General features: G+C 44.3%; 1 protein-coding gene across 2 annotated transcripts in view; it reads left to right on the forward strand.

Moving 5' to 3' along the window:
• The window catches only part of LOC115467070 (cytochrome P450 2K1-like), a 154,413-nt gene that overhangs the window by 60,622 nt on the left and 70,172 nt on the right, over positions 1–23,619 (forward strand). For both annotated transcript variants that reach the window (XM_030198749.1, XM_030198748.1), the window contains exons 3-5: positions 9,101–9,250; positions 16,213–16,373; positions 21,158–21,331. In XM_030198749.1, the coding sequence (XP_030054609.1) occupies positions 9,101–9,250; positions 16,213–16,373; positions 21,158–21,331 (485 nt within the window). The remainder of the gene's footprint in view (positions 1–9,100; positions 9,251–16,212; positions 16,374–21,157; positions 21,332–23,619) is intronic.

Below are 23,619 nucleotides of genomic sequence, written 5' to 3' on the forward strand. Positions count from 1 at the left end.
AGCCGGACAGTCGCGGATTGCAGTCAATTTCCCAGGATCCATTTGCAATCTGCTGGCCGAGACAATATATCCCAGGAAAGGCAAACTCTTCTGGTGGAAAAAACACTTCTCCAGCTTGGCATACAGCCAGTGCTCCCGGAGGCGCTGGAGCACCATGCGGACATGGGCAACATGCTGAGATAGCGAGGTGGAGAAGATCAGAATGTCATCCAGGTATACGATCACTGAGGTGTAGAGCAGATCCTGGAAAATGATGTTGACAAAATTCTGAAACACCGCAGGAGCATTACATAGGCCAAACGGCATCACCCGGTACTCGAAGTGACCCTCATGAGTGTTAAAGGCCGTCTTCCACTCATCCCCCTCCTGGATCCGCACCAGGTTGTAGGCCCCGCGCAGATCCAGCTTGGTGAAAATCTGGGCTCCTTGAAGGCAATCAAACAGCTCCGGAATGAGTGGAAGTGGCAGGGCTTTTTTTGTGCCGGTACGCAACAGTACGGCGTACCGGCACCTTTTTCCCGGGAGTCCTAACCCTTTCTCTCACTCCCCTACTGTCCAGAATTGATAGAAGGGGAGGGCGATTCCGCTCTCTGCCCTCCCCTTCTATCAATTCTTTCCCCAGCCCTAGGTTTACCCTATGACCAGCCGTTTTTTTCTATTTTGAGAGTTGTTCATCCGTTGTTGTTTTTTTTCAAGGGAACTAGGAAGGAACCCTACAACTGCATCCAGTGAGGTCATGGTCACGTGATCTACTGGTGCATGCGTGGTGTTGCTGAGCAGCAGAGTCAGCTCGTGTCGTGCACATGAAGATTCAATATCTGACTCCTCCTCGTGCACTGGATACAGCCCTGACAGCAGCTGCAAGGACCCAGCAGGTCAGGAAGAGCCATCTCATCTTTTTGTTTTTTTTGTTGTTCTCTGGTTGCAGCATGGTGTCCCTGCCCCCTCCCTTCCTTCTCCCTCCAGGGACATGGACAGGGAGGCTGGGGTCCGCAATGGCAGAGCCTGAGAGGGGAGAAGGAAAAGCATCAAGTAAGTGACACTGGAGCCTGTGTACTGCTGCAGAGCTGTTAAAAAGGTAGTGTAAACGAAATCACTGAAGATGAAAAAAACCAGACTGTAGTTTCTAATTTCAAGGAGATATAAAGTGTATTAAAAATGGAAGCTTTGCTTTGTCAGGCAAAACATTTGGGAGAACCTCACACAGCTGTGTATTAAGGTAGGCTGCAGACTTTAAACCTTGTCTCTGTTCTTTTAGCTGGCTATGATTGATAAAGAACTCACATTTTCAAAACGATGGTTTGAACCCTTGTGTGTCCAGTATTAGGCTAAATTTAATCAGTTGTGGCTAGTCCAACTGCTTCATGACCTCTCCCATTGCCTTAGCAATGTATATATCCCACAAATGCAGTGCTTTTTTTGTGCCGGTACGCAACGGTACGGCGTACCGGCACCTTTTTCCTCTCCCCCCCCCCCCCCCCCACCCAGGCGAGTTCTGACCCTTTTTTCACTCCCTACTTACTTGTCTTTGACGTCAACTCACACTGCAGGCAGCGATTGAGAGAGCCTGTCAGTATCGGAGCTTCCCTCTGCGAGTCCCGCCTACGTTGTTACAACTTCCTTTTTCCGCATAGGCGGGACTCGCAGAGAGAAGCCTCAATCACTGTCTGCACCGTTCGTCGCGCTGCCTGCGGTCCCACGCTTTGAGGGCCTGTAGTCTTTCACCTCACAGTCGCCCAAGGTGTGGGGGAAGCGTGTGACAAGCGACTGGGGATAGCGCGAATCGAGCGGGTGCAGGCCTTCACTGCCACAGGAAGGCTGCGTGCTCGACTGCAGGCCCCAAGATACTGACGAGCAGGTAAAATTAAAAATATATACATAAGTACAAAAGAGTGTAGGGTCTGTACTGTTCACGACCTCGGCCTGCCGCTTGTTTGTTCATCTGCAACAGCAAAGAGAAGTCAGCTTTCCTGAGATTCATATTATTGTCCTTTAGCGTTCACTTGTGGTTTTTGGCAATTGAGGATGCCGCATTTCTAAATTTGAAGGCTATTTTAGACCCTAGAATATGCATAATTTTGTGTTGAAAGGTGAATAGCTTTGGGAGGAAGATGGATTGTTCTCAGCTCATGCCTTCATTAGTAAGCTACATTGTACTTATGCTTTTAGTGTTTTGAGAGTGTGTATGAACAACTTGAAAAGCTAAAGGTGGACAAAGCCATGGGGCCGGATGGGATCCACCCTAGGATATTGAGGGAGCTCAGAGAGGTTCTGGCGGGTCCTCTTAAAGATTTGTTTAATAAATCCTTGGAGACGGGAGAGGTTCCGAGGGATTGGAGATCGGCGGATGTGGTCCCACTTCACAAAAGTGGTGATAGGGAAGAAGCTGCAAACTACAGGCCAGTAAGCCTCACTTCGGTTATTGGAAAAGTAATGGAAGCGATGCTGAAGGAAAGGATAGTGAATTTCCTGGAAGCCAATAAGTTGCAAGATCCAAGACAGCATGGATTTACCAAAGGGAAATCGTGCCAAACGAACCTCATTGAGTTCTTTGATTGGGTGACAGGAGAATTGAATCAGGGACGAGCCATGGACGTAATCTACTTAGATTTCAGCAAAGCTTTTGACACGGTTCCCCACAGGAGGCTCTTAAATAAACTGGAGGGGCTGAAGATAGGACCCGAAGTGGTGAACTGGATTAGGAACTGGTTGACGGACAGACGCCAGAGGGTGGTGGTGAATGGAATTCGCTCGGAGGAGCGAAAGGTAAGTAGTGGAGTGCCTCAAGGATCGGTGCTGGGGCCGATTCTGTTCAATATATTTGTGAGTGACATTGCCGAAGGGTTAGAAGGTAAAGTTTGCCTATTTGCGGATGATACTAAGATCTGTAACAGAGTGGACACCCCGGAGGGAGTGGAAAACATGAAAAAGGACATACGGAAGCTAGAAGAATGGTCTAAGGTTTGGCAATTAAAATTCAATGCGAAGAAATGCAAAGTGATGCACTTAGGAAGTAGAAATCCACGGGAGACGTATGTGTTAGGCGGTGAGAGTCTGATAGGTACGGGCGGAGAGAGGGATCTTGGGGTGATAGTATCTGAGGATTTGAAGGCGACGAAACAGTGTGACAAGGCGGTGGCAGTAGCTAGAAGGTTGTTAGGCTGTATAAAGAGAGGTGTGACCAGCAGAAAAAAGGGGGTGTTGATGCCCCTGTATAAGTCGTTGGTGAGGCCCCACCTGGAGTATTGTGTTCAGTTTTGGAGGCCGTATCTTGTTAAGGATGTAAAAAGAATTGAAGCGGTGCAAAGAAAAACTACGAGAATGGTATGGGATTTGCATTACAAGACGTATGAGGAGAGACTTGCTGAACTAAACATGTATACTCTGGAGGAAAGGAGAAACAGGGGTGATATGATACAGACGTTCAAATATTTGAAAGGTATTAATCCGCAAATGAATCTTTTCCGGAGATGGGAAGGTGGTAGAACAAGAGGACATGAAATGAGATTGAAGGGGGGCAGACTCAAGAAAAATGTCAGGAAGTATTTTTTCACAGAAAGAGTAGTGGATGCTTGGAATGCCCTCCCGCGGGAGGTGGTGGAAATGAAAACGGTAACGGAATTCAAACATGCGTGGGATAAGCATAAAGGAATCCTGTGCCGAAGGAATGGATCCTCAGGAGCTTAGTCAAGATTGGGAGGCGGGGCTGGTGGTTGGGAGGCGGGGATAGGGCTGGGCAGACTTATACGGTCTGTACCAGAGCCGGTGGTGGGAAGCGGGACTGGTGGTTGGGAGGCGGGGATAGTGCTGGACAGACTTGTACGGTCTGTGCCAGAGCCGGGGTTGGGAGGCAGGGCTGGGGAGGTGAGGATAGTGCTGGGCAGACTTATACGGTCTGTGCCTGTGCCAGAGCCGGTGGTTGGGAGGTGGGGCTGGTGGTTGGGAGGCGGGGATAGTGCGGGGCAGACTTATACGGTCTGTGCCCTGAAGAGCATAGGTACAAATCAAAGTAAGGTATACACAAAAAGCAGCAAATATGAGTTATCTTGTTGGGCAGACTGGATGGACCGTGCAGGTCTTTTTCTGCCGTCATCTACTATGTTACTATGTTTCTGAATTGGTATCAGAATGACATGTAGTTGACTATGGTTTACACAACAAAAAGTATTTATTTATGACATTGGGTTTGAGTTGTTCTAGTTGTGTGTTGGTAAATTTCCATTTTAATGTATAGAAAATTTAACAAAAGTGGTATTTGATTTGTGGATGGGAGACATGTCCTCTTTATAATCTACAATGAACATTTCTATTAAAGCTGTATCCCAAAGAGCTTTATAGAGACACACACACACATGCACACGCCACTGCAAAAAAGCTTTTATGTGATGATGGCTAAGTGCACTGCTTTTAGCATAAAGATAATGTCAAACCTTTGTTCTCCAATGTAGTAAACTAGTCATATGCAAATTTAAAGCACATAGAACTTGTGCACTAATCAGGGCATGCATACAGGATGCATGCACAAGTTTCTGTGCCTATGTCAGAGCAAAAGGAAAGTGCATATGCTGGGATAGAAACATGGTGGCCGATTAAGGCCAAATGGCCCATTTCAGTCTGTCCATCCACAGCATCCCCTGTCTCGTCTCACAAAGAAATCCCATGTGCCTGCCCCACACTTTCTTGAATTCGACCACAATATAACCTTGTATTTGATCTTTTGAAAAACCGACTCACTAATCTACTCTTTGTTCTCCTAAGTCACGTTATTTTTTTCTCCTATACTAGTATAATATTTTCATCGATGTCTGTTTATATGCGCCATGGCTAGTATAAGGGGTGTGACTAATGTGGGTGTGGCTATAATAGGGGTGGAGCCATATGTGGTGACCCCGCCCATAATGAGTAACGGCACCTTTTTTTCTACAAAAAAAGCACTGGGAAGTGGGTACCGGTTTTTCACCGTGATCTTGTTCAGGCCTTGGTAGTCAATGCAGGGGTGAAGGGACCCGTACTTCTTCGACACGAAGAAGAACCCGGCCCCTGCTGGTGAAGTGGAGGCCCAGATAAAGCCCTTGAGGAGGTTTTCCCGGATGTATTCCCTCATAGCGCGGGACTCTTCACGGGACAGGGTGTATAGGCGCCCCCGGGGCGGATCGGCTCCCGGCAGGAGGTCTATGGCGCAGTCGAAAGACCGGTGAGGAGGTAACGTATCAGTCGCCTGGGCACTGAACACATCCTGAAAATCCTGGTAGTCCTTGGGCAGCTCGGGCAAGCCCTACGGCAGTGCCTGAAGCAGTGCGGAGCAGAGCAGCAGAGGATGCTTGACCTGCTGGAGGCAGTGCTCAATGCACCGGGAACCCCATTGCCCGATCTCTCCGGTAGACCAGTCGATCACAGGCACGTGTAGACGGAGCCAGGGCAGTCCCAGAATCACCGGGTGGATGGTTCGGGCGAGAACCAGGAACTGAATCTTCTCCTGATGCAAAGCCCCCACCTGAAGATGTATAGGGGTAGTAATCCGAGTGATGGTCTGGGGAAGGTTATCCCCCTAGATGGAGGTGACCCGGAGCTCTGGCTGGCAGGGCAAAGTGGCACTCCCCAACTGTGCCAGGAACTCCGCATCAATGAAGTTCCCTCTGGCCCCGGAATCCAGTAGGGCCCTGGTGTAAACCTGGTGTTCCTCGTCTTGGAGCAGGACAGGAACAGAGAGCAAATTGTCCGGAAGGGAGGCAAACCGGCCCAGAGCCACTCCCTTCATGGGGCTCGGGCCGGAGCGTTTTCTGACCTCCCAGGTTTGTTTGGGCAGCCGCCTGAGAAATGGCCGGCTTCCCCACAATACAAGCACAGATGTTTTCTGAGTCGATGGGTCCTCTCCTCCCGGGACAGGCGATGTCACCCCATTACCATGGGTTCCTCCTTGGTTCTTTCTGAACCCTCCTCACGGGACCCAGGTGCCTCTGGGCGATGAGGCAAGCCTTTGGATCTCTGCACCACCTGTGGCGTGGTCCTCTCCTGGACTCGCTCCTGGAACCGGATGTCGATTCTCGTGCAGAGTGCGATGAGGCCATCCAAAGTAGCAGGAATCTCGCGGCCGGCCAACTCATCCTTTATTTGGCCGTCCAACCCCTGCCAGAAAATGGCCATCAGTGCCTCCTGGTTCCACCGGAGCTCCGCGGCCAGAGTGCGGAACTGGATTGCGTAAACCCCGACCGACCAGGAGCCCTGCTAAATCCGCAGCAGTTCCCCCGAGACAGAAGAAGGGCGGCCAGGTACGTCGAACACCATCCGGAATTGCCGTAGGAATCCCTCCAGGTTAGTCAGAACTGGACTCCGCTGTTCCCACAGCGGAGATGCCCAGGCCAGCGCGGCATCAGACAGCAGGGAAATGATGTAGGTCACCTTTATTCTGTCAGATGAAAATGCCTCCGGTTGTAGTTCAAACATAATCTGACATTGATTAAGGAACACCCGGCAGGCAGCCAGCGTCCCGTCAAAACGAGGCAGCTCCGGGAGACGCAGCCGTATGGCGGGAGCCCCTGCTCTAGAGACTGGAGGAGCCCCGGAAGCCTGCTGCGGGGAAGCTGGTAGCTGATTGCAGACATTCTGCAGTACACTGGACAAGTGTGTTAGTTGCGACTGCTGCTGGCGTAGTGCCTGAGCCAGGTCGGCAAGCTCGGTTTGGTCTGGCGAGCTCATGGCTTTGGCCTACTGTTATAATCCGGTAAGTGAGCCCATGTGCCCCGCTGAGCATGGCACAGGTGGAGTGACACCGCACTCGGTCAGGCAGCCAGAGAACCCCAAGCTTCACCTGGGAAGCGACCACCGTTCCCTGGGAGTTGAGCCCTAGGTGCAGACGGCCACCAGGATTTCAGGAACCGGCGGGGTTGCACAACCGCTGACGAAGCTGGTGGCAAAAGACACAGTTCACAAGCCGGATATCCGTAGGGCAAAGAGAAGTCACAAACAGTCCAAGGTCGAGGCAGGCAGCAAACAAGCAGAGTCAGGAAAACAAGCCGAGGTCTGGAACACAGGAACACAGGATCTGAAGAAAGCTAGTGCACGGAACACTGACAAACACTCCAATACAATTGAGGCCGAAGCAACGAAGGACTGGAGGCAGTGCTTTAAATAGTGAAGGAATCAGGCTAAAACATGTGCAGTTGATCCAAGATGGCTGCCCCCATCAGCAGAGAACCCTACGACCAAATATGGGCTTCCTTCCTGAAGCTGCCCAACTCCAAGATGGCTGCCACAAGCTGAGATGCCCATCCCAAGATGGCCGACCTACCCTGAAGACACATCTAAGATGGCCGGCTAGCTCCGCTGGCCTGCAACTCGCCGGCGAATCGGCCCCATAGGCCTGGAACCAGGTGAGGGACGTAACAGATTAGGGCTTCTGATTTTAGGTTTTAGCTGATAAACCTGCTTATAATCGAAAGAGAAAAACGCCTATATTGTGACCCAAATCGGGAGATAGACGTTTATCTCCCAAAAACGAATAAAGCGGTATAATCAAAAGCCGAATTTGGACGTTTTCAACTGCACTCCGTCACGGATGCGGACAACGTTGATGGGGGCGTGTCGAAGGCGTGGTGAAGGCGGAACTGGGGCGTGGTTATCTGCCGATCAGAGATGGGCGCCTTTCGCCGATAATGGAAATAAAATATGCGTTTTTAGCGAGAATTTAGGGCACTTTTCCTGGACCCTGTTTTTCCACGAATAAAGCCCCAAAAAGTGCCATAAATGACCAGATGACCACTGGAGGGAATCGGGGATGACCTCCCCTGACTCCCCCAGTGGTCACGAACCCCCTCCCACCACAAAATATGCCGTTTCACAACTTTTTATTTTCACCCTCAAATGTCATACCCACCTCCCTGGCAGCAGTATGCAGGTCACTGGAGCAGTGGACTTCAGGCAGGTGGACCCAGGCTCATCCCCCCCCCCCACCTGTTACACTTGTGCTGGTAAATGGGAGCCCTCCAAACCGCCCCCCCAAACCCACTGTACCCACGTGTAGGTGCCCCCCTTCACCCCTTAGGGCTATAGTAATGGTGTAGACTTGTGGGTAGTGGGTTTTGAGGGGGATTTGGGGGGCTCAACACCCAAGGGAAGGGTGCTATGCACCTGGGAGCTGTTTTACCTTTTTTTTTTTTGTAAAAGTGCCCCCTAGGGTGCCCGGTTGGTGTCCTGGCATGTGAGGTGGACCGGTGCAGTACGAATCCTGGCCCCTCCCACGAATAAATGTCTTGGAGTTATTCGTTTTTGAGCTGGGCGTTTTTGGTTTCCATTATCGCTGAAAAACAAAAACGCCCATCTCAAAAAAAGATAAACGTCCATGTTTTTTCGAAAATACGATTCGGTCCGCCCCTTCTTGGAGATAAACGCCCAAGGAAATAGGCGTTTCTGTTCGATTATGCCCCTCAAAATATAAAATATCCCAAATGCCAAAAAAAAAAAAAAGATGTGTATTGGATAAGCACAAGAAAAAAAAAATAATTTCTCCTTGTACTGTTACCCTTCCCCTAGTTTGTCTTGCATTTTAAACTCAGTTTTTACGCCTTTTCTGAGCATGAAGCTTCTAAGTGACAGTAAGGGAAGAAGTTACCAAAGTGAGCTACTGCTAAAATGGGTTATTTTACCTCAAGTGTTGTGTATGGTAGACGGTTATATGCCCCAAATGCTCTCCACTTCCTATCACACATCCAGTCTCTACCTGTAAAGATTCCACCATTCCTACAGGATTTTTATCAGCTTGACTGTATGCCATCATTAATATAAAGGTTCCTATTTACTAATGCTAAATGCATGAAAACAGCATTATCACTATTCTCTGCAGCAAAGTTTATTGCATAGAATGAACTTTGAGGCAGAGAACATGAGATAACGCCTCTGTGTGTTATGCATTAGTAATTGGGGTCATAGTGCCTCTCCTCCACCAAATTTGTCTGCCCTGACATTTTGATATAATTTGTACTCTAGTGTCACAGTGTTCCATTCATTATGTTTCTTCTCCTAAGTCTCTCATTTGTGTTATTTTATCTATTTTTATCTTGAAATGTGAATCAAAGATTGTATTTAATTATTTTACATTTCCTAGGTATCAAATTTTCTCATGGTGAGAACTGGAAAGTGATGAGGAGGTTTACTCTAACAACCTTACGAGATTTTGGCATGGGAAAGAAAACTATAGAGGATAAAATTGTAGAGGAATGTGGTTTTCTAATAAATCATTTTGAATCATTTCATGGTAAGTATCTTCATAGTTTCTTAGGTACTAATTAATTAACATTTTCCCTATAGACACAGAATATTAAAAAAAAGGCCTTAATGAATTAGACCTTATAGAATTAAGTTGTTTGTTATAGATTTAGTCATGGTGAGGTTAATTTTCAAAAGATGTATGCTAGAATAAGGATTATTTACCCAGTAATTAAATTCTTAGAAAACTGCCCAACCTGTGAGGAGGTAAAAGCAGCATAGGTAGGATCAGAGGCAAGGTTAGGTCAATGGAGACAATGTTTTTAATGTTACATTTTGAAACTTGTTCATGTTGTTTGGATGGGAAAAAGTATGCATAGAAAAAGCAAGCCCAAATCTCTGCAGGTACTCCCCCTGCCCCCCCCCCCCCCCCCCCCCCCCACACACACACATACACATTGGCAGTCTTTAGAGGAAAACCATGTACATAGTTTTCCTTTGAAAACTGGTGTAAAGGATACTAGGAAACGTTTACATGGGCTACTTGCATAGTTTGGAAATTTCCCCAGTAGGACACAGTGGATGTTGGTTCAGAGAATGACAAAAAGCTACATGCACCTTAGCTAGCCTTGTGTTTCTTATTGATTTCATGATTGGGGATTATGGTCATGGTCCCAGATCAACATATTTCATTTATAATAGCCTAATTCCCAATTAGCAGTGTTGCTTTCTAATTTCCACTAAGCTTCTTTGGATCTATTCCTTCCAAACAGGAATCCTTTGTGGAATAGAGGAGTAGCCTAATGGTTAGAGCAGTGGGCTGAGAACTTGGAAGGTCAGGGGTCAAACCTCACTGTGGCTCTTTCTGATCTTGGACAACTCATTTAATCCTCTACTGCCATTTAACTTTCATAAAGGAGACTATGATAAAATGAGAAGAATGATGAAAAAAATACCTAGAGGAGTAACTGCAAAGGTCAAAAATTTGCTTCAGGCATGGATGCTGTTCAAAAATACCATCCTGGAAGCCCAGGCCAAATATATTCTATGTATTAAAAAAAGAGGAAGGAAGACCAAACGACAGCCGTCATGGTTCAAAAGTGAGGTTAAGGAAGCTATTAGAGCTAAAAGAAAATCCTTCAGAATATGGAAGAAGGATCCACCTGAAAATAATAGGAAACAGTATAAAGAATTGCAAGTCAAATGTAAAACGGTGATAAGGAAGGCAAAGAGAGACTTTAAAAGAATTTTGCGTTGGAGGCAAAAACACACATTAAAACTTTTTTTAGGTATATTAAAAGCAAGTAGTCGGCAAAATAATCAGTTGGATCACAAGAGGATTGTGAATAATGGCAAGAGGACCTTACGAGACTGGGCATCTAAATAGCAGATTACTTTTAATATGAGCAAATGCAAAATGATGCATATGGGAAAGAGGAACCCAAGAGGCAAACAAAAGAATGGAAGAAAAAGTTCAGAGAACGGCCAGAAGACCAATATCTTCAAAATAAAAGTTTATTTTCCATTAAAAATCACATGCATCATCCAGACCCAACATGGAACGTGTTTCAGCAATGTGCCTTCCTCAGGGGGAAGTAAATGTACAATCAGATGAATAAATTAACAGACATATACAAATTGTAATATAATTATGTAATGACACAATAAAAATATAGTGACATAGTGGAAAAATTATCCATTGCAAGAGGACCTTATAAGACTTGGAGATTAGGCATCCAAATGGCAGATGACGTTTAATGGAACTATAGCTATGTGATTCAAGGTTCCACATTAGCAGTCACTGACAAGTGAAAGAATCTAGGTGTCATCGTTGATGATACATTGAAATCTGTGCTCAGTGTGCAGCGGCAGCGAAGAAAGCAAATAGAATGTTAGGTATTATTAGGAAAGGAATGGAAAACAAATATAAGGATGTTATAATGCCTTTGTATCGCTCCATAATGTGACCACACCTTGAATACCGTGTGCAATTCTGGTTACCATACCTAAAAAAATATATATAGTAAAATTAGAAAAGGTACAGAGAAGGGTGACAAAAATGATAAAGGGGATGGGTCGACTTCCCTATGAGGAAATTCTGAAGTGGCTAGGGTTCTTCAGCTTGGGGAAAAGATGGCTGAGGGGAGATATGATACAGATATACAAAATAATGAGTGGAGTGGACCCGGTGGATATGAATCACTTGTTTACTCTTTCAAAAATACTAGGACTAAGGGGCACGCAATGATTCTACAAAGTAATACATTTAAAACAAATCAGACAGAATATTTCTTCATTCAATGTGTAATTATTTCTGGAATTCATTGCCAGAGAATATGGTAAAAACAGTTAGCTTAGCGAGGTTTAAAAAAGTTTTGGATATCTTCCTAAGAGAAAAGTCCATAAGCCATTATTAAGATGGACTTGAGAAAATCCACTGCTTATTTCTAAGATAAGCAGTATGAAATGTGTTGTACTGTTCTGTAATCTTGCCAGGTACCTGTGACCTGGATTGGCCACTGTTGGAAACAGGATTCTGGGCTTGATGGACCTTCGGTCTGTCCCAGAATGGCAACACTTATACCTATGTAAAAGGTACGGAAAAGGGCAACAAAAACAATAGAGAGAATGGAATGACTTCTCTATGAGAAAAGGCTAAAGAGGCTAGGGTTCTTCACTTGGAGAAAAGACAGCTGAGGAGGGATGGGATATGATATAGGTCTCTAAAATAGTGAGTGAAGTGGAATGGGTAGATATGAATCACTTGTTTACTCTTTCCAAAAATTCAAGGACTGGGGACACACAACAAATCAACTAAGTAATAAATTTTAAACAAAATTAGAGAAAATATTTCTTCTTTCCGTGTATAATGAAACTCTGGAATTCATTGCCAGAAAATGTGGTGAAAGCAGTCAGAATAGCAAGGTTTAAAAAAGATTTAAACGTTCCTGAAAATAAAGCTTGTAAGCCATTATTAAGATGGTCTTGGGAAAATCCAGTGCTTACTCATGGGATATGTACCATAAAATCAAATACTCTTCTTGGAATCTTGCCAGATACTTATGAGCTGGATTGGCCACCGTTGGAAACAGTATACTGGTCTTCATCAACCTTTGGTCTTTCCAAGTATGACAATGCTTATGTTCTTATCCTATTGCAGATTTTGGTATCATCTACAAAGTTGATATAGTTTATACTCAATAAGGCATCTTTTCACAAAATATAGATTTTAAGGATAAGTGAAAAAATTTTCCCCTGGTTTCTTTATGTGCATGGAATTCCTCTTGAAGTGGAACATTACTGCAAAGTGGTACAGATCTACAAATGGTCCAGTTTAAGGAAATTTAGTGACATATGTGAGCATATATTTATAGAAGATTCATAACAATGAAATTTTTTTATTATGCTCCAAAGTAATCTGGCCAATATTCAAAGCATTTTAAATTGCCTATTGCTACCTAACTCCCGATATTCAACAGTACTGAAGTGGGCAGTGCCATTGAATATTGCCTCTGACCAGACCCAGAAAAACTGGGCAAGTCAGGGGCTGTACTGGGGCTGGCGTTAAGGAGGAGCCTGGGGTTATGTGGGTGCCAGCAATATTTAGTGCCAGCACCTGCATAGCAATGCAGATTAATTTAGGACAGCTCAAAAGCTATAGTAAATTAGCCTGCTTAGCTATTAGGGCCCTGGCACTGAATATCATCTGGGACCAGCATAAATTAAAAATTGGCCTTTCCCTCCAATTCCCCCCTCCCACCCTCTCAACGAGCTCTGTAGTCCCACTCTCATTCCACCAATGTGCTGCATAGCCCGCGTCACAAACTTTCCCCTCCCTCCCTTTCCCCACCCTCATCAGAAAGAATAGGTCACCGCCCTTCCCCAGGCCTACTGGTGGCCCAGTGGTGCAACAAGGGCAGAAGGGAAATATTGGCTCACCAATTTACTTCATTTCATTGAAGGCGTGAATAAAAATATACATAACGGTGACTCGGTTGATGTAGTGTATCTACTGTATCAGAAAGCTTTTGACAAACTCCCTCATGAGAGACTTGAGAAAATTAAAAGCCATGGGATAGAGGGTAATGTCTTGTTGTGGATTAGAAACTGGCTATTAATTTGTTTACTCTTTCAAAAAGTATAAAGATTAAGGGACACTTTTACAGCAAATAGGAGAAAATATTTTTTCACCCCATGAATAGTTAAGCTCTGGAGCTCATTGATGGAGGATGTGATAACATAACTTAGCATATCTGGGTTTAAACAATTTTTGGCCAATTTCCTGGAGGAAAAAATCCATAATCTGCTATTAAGGAAGATATGGGATAGGCCACTACTTATTCCTGGGATCGATAACATGGAATCTTGCTATTATTTGGACTTCTGCCAAGTACTTGTGTCCTGGACTGACCACTGCTAGAAGCAGGGTACTGGTTTAAGATGGGCCATCAGTCTGATCCACTATGGTTATTGCTTTTCTTAAGAAGTACTCCCAATGAGCATAGTTTGTGGCTTTGGACAATCCTTCAGGTGATGCCTCAGGCATATTCTTGATCATGACATGCAGTCACTTTCCACTCTGGTCCATTACTGCTCTTTATACATTTATTAAAACATCTTTCACCAATTATGGCATCTAACTTAGTTGTCCCAGTGATCTGGGTTTTGAGCTAATTTCAGCACCGAATCCTTACTATGCTTTATGTTACATGATATAAATGTACTGTAAGTTGAGGGCAAAAAGGTACTCATTATGCAATTAGATCTCTCAAGTGTCTTTGATATGGTAGACCACAAAACATTATTAACAATTCTAAGTAACATTGGTCTCTCAGGCTGTGTACTGCAGTGGTTCTAAGACTTCCCTATGAAGAGATCCTACTTGGTAAAAATGAATGGATCATACTCAGTGAGGTGGATTGCAGATTGTGGAGTTCCACAGGGATCACCACCTTACCCTGTTTTATTCAATGTACCAATGGCCTCACTGCGGTTTTTTGTGGATACCACGGGCTTTCATGTTTTTATATATGCTGACAATATTACAATCCTAATTCCTATATGGTGTAATGGAAGATTTAAAGGATTACTTTTCAACCCTGCTTTGATTGATAATGAACTCTGAAATCTTCTGTCTTCGACTGAAAGTAACTTTTCTTGTAAATACAAAAACAAGTTGGAATGCAGAAGATAAGACACAGCTCTAATTAATTTGTTATGTGAAGGGAAAGATAGTTCTTGTTTTTGGAATTTAAGCCTGGCCACCTGGACTTGGAAAGCATGTGACCACGTTCCCACAGTATGGTTTGTTTACCTAAACAGAGAAGCATTCTGTAGTTTTCCTTAGCTCTGAACATGAGTTCTGAGCCTAATAAAAAGGGGAGTTTCTTTCAGTGAAATCGGAAGCTCATATGTGAGTAATGTACATACTGCGCAGAGGACTTGTTCCTGGTGTAAAAAGCTGCTGGCTTTTGCTGTAAACCGGGCCCCCCCCAACTGATGTTAATAGCCTGGATGATATAAGGACCAGTGATGATTGTATGTATAGTGTATTATTGCTTCTTTTCCTCGTCTAAGAACGCTTAGCATTGCTTAGATGTAGAGACCAGTGATGTAATAATTGTTTATATAGCTAATCATTGTTTTTATATAGCTAATCATTGTACCGTATTTTTCGGACTATAAGACACACTTTTTTCCCCAAAAATTTGGGAGGAAAATGGGGGGTGCGTCTTATAGTCTGAAGGTATACTTCTTCCTACTCACGCAATCTTCCCTGGTGGTCTAGTGACGTTGGGGCAGGAAAGAGCCCCCTCTTTCCTGCCCAGCGCGCTGCTCTCCATCCTCCTGTATGCAGCCTGACGGTCTCGGCGAGATTCAAAATGGCCGCGAGACTTCAATTCTCGGCGGCCATTTTGAATCTCGCCGAGACTGTCAGGCAGCAATGCATACAGGAGGATGGAGAGCAGCGCGCTGGGCATGAAAGAGGGGGCTCTTTCCTGCCCCAACGTCACTAGACCACCAGGGAAGATCGCGTGAGTAGGAAGAAGTGGTGACAGGGCCGGGGGGAGGGCGGGATTCGGACAAGATGCACCGGAGCACCTAGGTTTTAGAGTTGGGAAAAAGGAAAAATTTTTTTTCCTATTTCCCTCCTCTAAAACCTAGGTGCGTCTTATGGTCCGGTGTGTCTTATAGTCCGAAAAATACGGTATATACCTTAATCATTGTAGAATTTTGCACCTCTAATAAAGGTTTCATTTATCTAATATGAATCCAAAATAATCCACGGTAATTATTGAGTAGTCTGTGTCAGTGAGACAGGCTGTAAATCCATAGCAGTACACATGGGAACGGGCGTTATGGCTACATAAATTCCAACTTTGAGAGTCTCCTAGTCTTTTAAATCACTTGCATGGGGCTATCCAAGGATATTCAGTCACACTTAACTGGAGGGTGCTGCTGCTGAATATCCCCTCTAACTGCTGATACTAAAAGGATGGTGGATATGTGGAAAGGGCTCCAGAAAGAAGTGACAGAATTTATTAAAAATGGAATAAACATAGAAGATCCCTAGTGGCAAAAGAGGATGGTAAAGAAGCGTCAGAATAACCTTCATGAAACAGTAGCTGTAAGGCCTGAAATGTAATGAACATGTAGAAGATGAAAAATTGTAGACAATATCATTATGCTTTTCATTTCATCCCTATCTGACTTACGGTTTCAGAGAAAGAGAGAGAGAGAGAGAGAGAGAGAGACTCTTTTCATAAAAAAGAATATGTAAAAAAAGAGGAGGGAACAATCTTGCAATAATGTCAAATGAGTATTTATAAGAAGATTGCATAAGAACAAACCATTGGAGTACATATGAGATCAGATTATTTCTACGCAAATATTTTAAATGGAAGAAATACATCAGCAAAAAGTTGATTCTCTCACTAGGATGATGACTTGTGCTATCAAGATTTTGTGTTTATGCTATAGAACCTGCAATTGTCCCTTAATGTTTTTCAGGAACCCCATTTGATATGAAGATGAACATCATTTTTTCTGCTGCCAATATAATTATATCCATAGTAGATGGACGCCATTTTGACTATAATGATCCAGTATTGCACAGACTTATAAACATGATTGATAAAGCTGATAGGCTCCTGGGATCCCCAATGATTTTGGTAACATTTCATTTTCATATATATATTGAATGCAGAAACTAGATAAAATAAACATTTCAAGTGAAATAATTATTCAGACCATAACAATATTTCTCCGGCTTCTGATATTAGATTTCAACACCAAAAAATAGCACCAATATAAAAACATTATGGTCCTCTTTTATTAAACCAAGCTAGCAATTCCCATGCAGCAAATGAGAGGAAGCCCATTCATTCTAGAAAAACACCATTTCTGATAAATTATCATCTCTTCTCTGGCTTGCCTTATATCCTGCACTCAGTTTTTGTGCTTTTTCTTTGGTGTACTCCTAAATGACACATCTAATATAATAATTTGCACCTCCAACGTTCTGAAGCTGACTCCGTGGCAGTGAAGCCATGAAGCCGTGGAGCCCTGTAGTGTTCGTCCCGGGCCCGCCCAGTCTTTTGCGACCCCCACCTTCCAGGACGTCGACGACAACTTCATTTTTTTGCCTGCAGCGGCGAGCGGGCGTAAAAGCAGCAAGCAGCGAGCCAGTCTCGACTCCGTCCTTCGCTTCCTGCCCTCTCAGCGTCCCGCCCACCTGAAAGGAAATGACATCAGAGGAAGGCGGGATGGCACAGAGAGAGAGGGCAGGAAGCGAAGGACGGAGTCGATACTGGCTCCGCTGCTTGCTGCTTTTACGCTGCAACTTCGGGAGTGGAAGTGAGCCAGCCAGCCCGCCCATCTAGTCCATTGTAAAGAAAAGCGATTTGGTTTCCACTCCTCCGCGCAGCCATCGCCGTTCACTTAAAAAACAGGGCAAGCAAACCTGTGAGCTGCTGCATCCACTTTGTTGTTCTTTTGAGGGGGGGGGGGGGTTGGGGAGACGCCAGATAGAATGGGGAAGGGGATTGAAATAAACAGGATGGGCAGGGGAGAGAGAGGAGAATTGCCAGACAACAGGGATTGATGGAGGGGGCAGGGGAGAGAGGAAATTTGCTGGAGATGGATGGAGGAGAAGGAAGGGGAGAATGGAGAGTTGCTGGACATGTATGGATGGAGAGGAGGGCAGGGGAAGGAGGAAAATTGCTGGACATGGATGGATGGAGGGAAAAGGGGAGAGAGGAAATTTGCTGGGGATGGATGGAGGAGAGGGCAGGGGAGAATGGAGAGTTGCTGGACAGAGCGGAGGGCAGGGGAAGGAGGAGAATTGCTGGACATGGATAGATGGAGGGAAAAGGGGAGAGGAAATTTGCTGGAGATGGATGGATGGTGGAGAGGGCAGGGGAGAATGGAGAGTTGCTGGATGGAGAGGAGGGCAGGGGAAGGAGGAGAATTGCTGGACATGGATGGATGGAGGGAAAAGGGGAGAGAGGAAATTTGCTGGAGATGGATGGAGGAGAGGGCAGGGGAGAATGGAGAGTTGCTGGACATGGATGGATGGAGAGGAGGGCAGGGGAGAGAATAGAAATTGCTGGACATGGAGTGGAGGGCAGGGGAAGGAGGAAAATTGCTGGACATGGATGGATGGAGGGGAAAGGGGAGAGAGGAAATTTGCTGGGTATGGATGGATGGAGGAGAGGGCAGAGGAGAGAGGAGAATTGCTGAACATGGATGGATGAATGCAGGGGACAGAGGACATTTGCTGGATATGGGTGGTTGGAGGAGAGAGCAGGGGAGAATGGAGAGTTGCTGGATGGATGGATGGATGAAGGGAGGGGAGAGAAGTCAGGGAGGAGATGCGCATGGAGGGGAGAGAAGAGAGGAGAAATGCTGGACATGGATGAAGTGGAGGGCAGGGAAGAGAAGGAAAAATGTTGGACAAGGATGGAGGGGAGGGAAGACAGAGGAAGTAGAAGCACATGGATGGAGGGGAGTAAGGAGAAATGCTGGACATGGATGGAGGATAAACTGCTGAGTTTAAGGGCTGGTTTGGAACACGTTGAGGGCAGATACTGAAACTCGAGGAAGGATAGGGACAGGGCTACAGATGGTAGACAGGACACATAAGGACACAGGAGGATGGTGGACATGGTGAGAGAAAAAATATCAGATGGAAAGAAGACACTGCATAAAACAGAAGACACTGGGACCAAAGCAAATAGATCAGACAACAAAGGTAGAAAAAGTATTTTATTCAGAATTTATTAATTGGAATATGTCAGCTTTTGGAAATGTGAATCTGTGATATTTTGCATGTAAGTTTCAATTTTTCTGGTATTGCTGTATGCTGAGTCTGACTTCTTGAGTTAACTTTCCAGTTCAGTATTTTGCCTTCATATTTTTTGATTTCTAGTTCCTTGTGTCATGTCTGTTGTGTCATGTGTTTTTCATGTGTTTTTCATGTGTGATTAAGGTGCAGTATTCTGCTAGCGTGTAGTATTTGCAGCCCTTTTTGTTGGGAATTGTGGAGGCTTCAAAGAACATTGGGGTTGTGAATTATGTCTGGATGGGGCGTGGCTGAGGGCATGTCCATGAGTGAGAGTGAGGGCTTCAGTGTTTCCCTGCCACAGAGTGAGCTTCAGAACATTGGAGGTGAGAATTATTTATATAGATATTAATTAACATTGTAAACCACGGTAGTTATCTTTTTGATGTGATACCGTCATGAATAAAAGGGCATTTTCAAAGTAGGGGCAATAAATGGCTGAGTGCTACTTAAAAAATTGTCATGTAATCATGTACTGCCGGAGCCCTTACCACACGCACTGGCACTAGAAATTAAAAACTATTTTCTAGCACTGGAAAGGGTGCAAGGCAGAACCAGAACTACTGCCAGATTCCTGGGCAAGCTCCTGGGTAAGGTCGATTTGCTCTTTTACTAAGCTGCAGCAAAAAGTGGCCTGCGGCAGTCCGAGCCCATCTTTTGGGCGCACGCCAGCCAGTTTTTGCCATGTCCTGGAAAAGGGACATTTTTTAAGGAACCGGGATGTGCAACAAAATAAAAACCACGTGTCCATTTTTGGCCTAAAACCTTACCGCCAACCATTGACTTAGTGCTACCCGGGTGGTAGGCATGCAGCGTGCGTCCACTGCCGTTTACTGCCAGGTAAGCACCACACAGTAGAAAACAGAAAATATTATCTACTGCTTATTTGGCGCGCACCAAATTCAGAATTATTGCTCGTGGCACACGGTAGCCAAGCGGTAATGTTGATTTGGCACACACTGTGGTAAATGTAAGGAGCAATCCCCATTTATTCCACACCCCAAAATTCTAATGTGGTTTTGTGAAAAGGAGGAATAGCTAATCAGCTGACTATTTATATATGAGAGTGTGATGTTTTTCCATGCTTGCTAGGACTCTTGTTTTTGTGCCTTTTTAAGGAGGTCTTTTACTAAAGATTAGCACATGTGGAGGGGCATAATCGAACGCGAATGCCTATTTCCTTGGGCGTTTATCTCCGAGAACGGGTCCGTGAAGGGGCGGACCGAACCGTATTTTCAAAAAAGATGGATGTCTATCTTTAGTTTCGAAAATACGGTTTGTGCCAGGCAAATGCATTGGATGTGGGCATTTTTTTGAGCTGGGCGTTTTCGTTTTTCAGCGATAATCGAAACCGAGGCTTTGGGTTGTGGGAGAGGCCAGGATTCATAGTGCACTGGTCCCCCTCACATGCCAGGACACTAACCGGGCACCCTAGGGGGCACTTTTCAAAAATAAAAAAAAACATTAAATGACCTCCCAGGTGCATACCTCCCTTCCCTTGGGTGCTGAGCCCCCCAAATCCCCCCCCCCCAAAACCCACTCCCCACAACTCAACACCATTACCATAGCACTTAATGGTGAAGGGGGGCACCTACATGTGGATACAGTGGGTTTTGGGGGGGTTTAGAGGGCTCCCATTTACCAGCACAAGTGTAACAGGTAGGGGGGGTGGGCCTGGGTCCACCTGCCTGAAGTCCACTGCACCCATTAAAAACAGCTCCAGGGACCTGCATACTGCTGTGATGGAGCTGGGTATGACATTTGAGGCTGGCATACAGGCTGGTAAAAAATGTTTTCAAACTTCTTTTTTTTTTTGGTGGGAGGGGGTTAGTGACCACTGGGGGAGTCAGGGGAGGTCATCCCCGATTCCCTCCAGTGGTCATCTGGTCAGTTGGGGCACTTTTTGGGGACCTGTTCGTGAGAAAAAAGTCCACAAAAAGTGACCTAAATTCTCGCTAAAAACGCCTTTCTTTTTTCCATTGTCGGCTGAGTGCGCCCATCTCTGTTCGTCCGATAACCACGTCCCAGTCCCGCCTTCACCACTCCTCCGACACGCCCCCGTCAACTTTATTTGTTCCCGCGACGGAGTGCAGTTGAAGACGCCCAAAATCGGCTTTCGATTATACCGATTTGGGCACCCATCCGAGAAAGACGCCCATCTCCCGATTTAGGTCGAAATATGGGCGTATTTCACTTTCGATTATGAGGTGGATTATCTGTAGCAGGGTCCATAAGAGTAAAGGGCCTTATTTACTAAACATGTTTTCTATAGGCACAAAATGAAAGAAAACCTTTTGCAAACAGACCTCAAAATAGTTTTTGTGGCAAATATCATTTGCTAATCTTTAATAAAAAGACCCTCTACATGCACTAAACTGTATACTGGATGATATATTATATTTTTACAAAAGTTGCATCCTCTTGAATTCTGGATTTGAGGATTAGAGTTTAGAAGGTAGATCATAATTAAAGTTATATACCATAAGTCTCAAATGGATCATTTCCAGTTTAATTTAAAATTCCATTTAATCTAAGTGTCCATTTCAATAATAGACTATCTACTTCTGCTTATTATGCATTAGTGATTTTTTGTTTTGCTATGTCTGTTCATAGTTGTACAACGTATTCCCAATACTTGGATTCCTTATTAGAAGTGGCAGACAGATACAGAACATTGTAACAGAAGTAAATGATTGTATAAAAACTACATTAATAGAGTCTCATAAACAACTGGATACAAATGACCAGAGAAGTTTCATTGATGCCTTTCTTTCCAGGCAAAAAGAGGTAAAGCAGTTAACTCATATTTGACTTTGCATAGAACATGTGTAATTAATTGTTATAAACAGAAATAAAACAAGGCAAAGAAAAGGAAATAAGATGATACCCTTTTTATTGGACTAACAATATATTTCTTTGATGAGCTTTCAAAGGTAACCTTTCTTCTTCAGATCAGAAATTCAGAAAACCTGAATAATTGTTGAAATGCATTTGCTTTACAAACCCATATATACCGTGTTAATATTTATATAGGGGTTTGAAGAAGAAGAGTTTGAAAAAATGTAATAATTGTATAAGACACCTAAGTTCATGGTTTGGATCTATGCTATCCAATCTACAAAACTGGAAGTTTGGGCTAATGCTTGACAGTTAAACATTTAGACCAGAATTCTATATATGGTGCTGAAAAATTAACACACAAAAAAAGAGCACTAAGTTCTGTTCTATATACGGTAAAGGCGGTTAGCTTAGCGGAGTTTTAAAAAGGTTTGGATGGCTTCCTAAAGAAAATGTCCATAGACCGTTATTAAATGGACTTGGGAGAAATCCACTATTTCTGGGATAAGCAGTATAAAATGTTTTGTACATACTTGGGATCTTACCGGGTATTTGTGACCTGGATTGGCCACTGTTGGAAACAGGATGCTGGGCTCGATAGACCTTTGGTCTTTTCCCAGTATGGCAATACTTATGTACTCTGAGTTGGGCACAGTTTATAGCACTTAGCACCAGGATCCTGAAACCTAGTGTAAATCCTCATGCTAAATTAGACGAAGATCTGCCATATTTTCTGTAACACTGCGTGTAAATTCTTTAAGGGGTCCTTTAACTAAGGTGTGCTGAAAATGGCTTGCAGTAGTGTAGGTACGGGTTTTTGGCATATGTTGATCCATTTTTCAGCGCGCCTATAAAAAAGACCATTTCCGAAAATGGATGTGCGGCAAAATCAAAATTGCTGCGCATTCATTTTGGGTCTGTGACCTTACTGCCAGCCATTGACCCAGTGGTAAAGTCTCACACGGTAACCGGGCGGTAATGACCTATGTGTGTTAAATGCCATTTGGCGCGTGTCCAATACGTGCATCAAAAAATAAAAATTATTTTTCAACTGCACGTATCGGATGCATGCCAAAAATGAAATTATTGCAAGAGCCATGTGGTAGCCAAGCAGTAACTTCATTTTGGCGTGCATTGGGTGCGCATAGACGCTTACACAGCTAAGTAAAAGGGCCCCTGAATGCCCATGACCTGCCCATGCCCCTCCCCTTTTCTGATCATGCATAAAATTTACATGCGCATCTTTATAGAATAGCGCCTAATAAGATGTGCATGTAAATTCTAAGTGTTGCCAATTAGTGCCAATAATTGACTATCACCCAATTATCAGCACTAATTGGCTTGTTATCCAAGTAAATTTGCATGCAATTGGGCACACACACATTTTTGTGCACAATTTTGAGTGCCATATATAGAATCTAGGGGTTAGGGAAAAGTTATCAATGTGGGCTACCATTAAGATGGGTTATTTTACCACTAATTGTGCTATTTTGCACAGGGTCCCATTACATAAAATGGGACCCTGTGCTACAATAGCACAACTTGTGGTAAAAAAAACTTGTCTTAATGCTATCCCATGTTGATAAATTACCTCCTTAATGGTTAAAAAAAACAGTGATGCATTTGGGGTGCAGACATCAAAAGGCGTTGAATGTGATAAAAGGTGAGAGGGACCTTACTAGGGTCAGTGCTTTCTGACATGTCTGTTAATATATTTTTTGTATATTAATTAGTTTAAGGTGATTTATGTGTGTTAATTTGTGATCCGCTAAGAACTTTGGATTAAGCAGAATAAAAGCTTTTAAATAAATAAATTTGTGAAATCATCTGGCAATGGGAACAACAAGTGAGGTAATTAAATTTGTCGATGACACAAACTTATTCAAAGTTGTTAAATTGCATGTGAACTGTGAGAAATGTCAGGAAAACCTTATGAGACTGGATAACTGGGCATCCAAATTGCAGAAGAAATTTAATATGGGCAAGTGCAAAGTGATGACCATTGGAAAGCATAACCTAATGGTTAAAGCACTGGGTTGACAGTGAGGGAATTCTGGTTCAAACCCCACTACTGCTTCTCGTGATCTTGAGTAAGTCACTTAACCCTCTATTGCCTCCAGTAAAAAAAAATTAAATTATAATCCTCTGGAGATAGGGAAATACTTAAGGGTCCTATTACAAAGCTGTGCTAAAAAGTGGCCTAGTGGTTTTCAAATACATGTCACTCCTTCCTCCCC

This window comes from Microcaecilia unicolor, chromosome 3 (genome assembly GCF_901765095.1).
Source record: "Microcaecilia unicolor chromosome 3, aMicUni1.1, whole genome shotgun sequence".
Taxonomy (NCBI): Eukaryota; Metazoa; Chordata; class Amphibia; order Gymnophiona; family Siphonopidae; genus Microcaecilia; species Microcaecilia unicolor.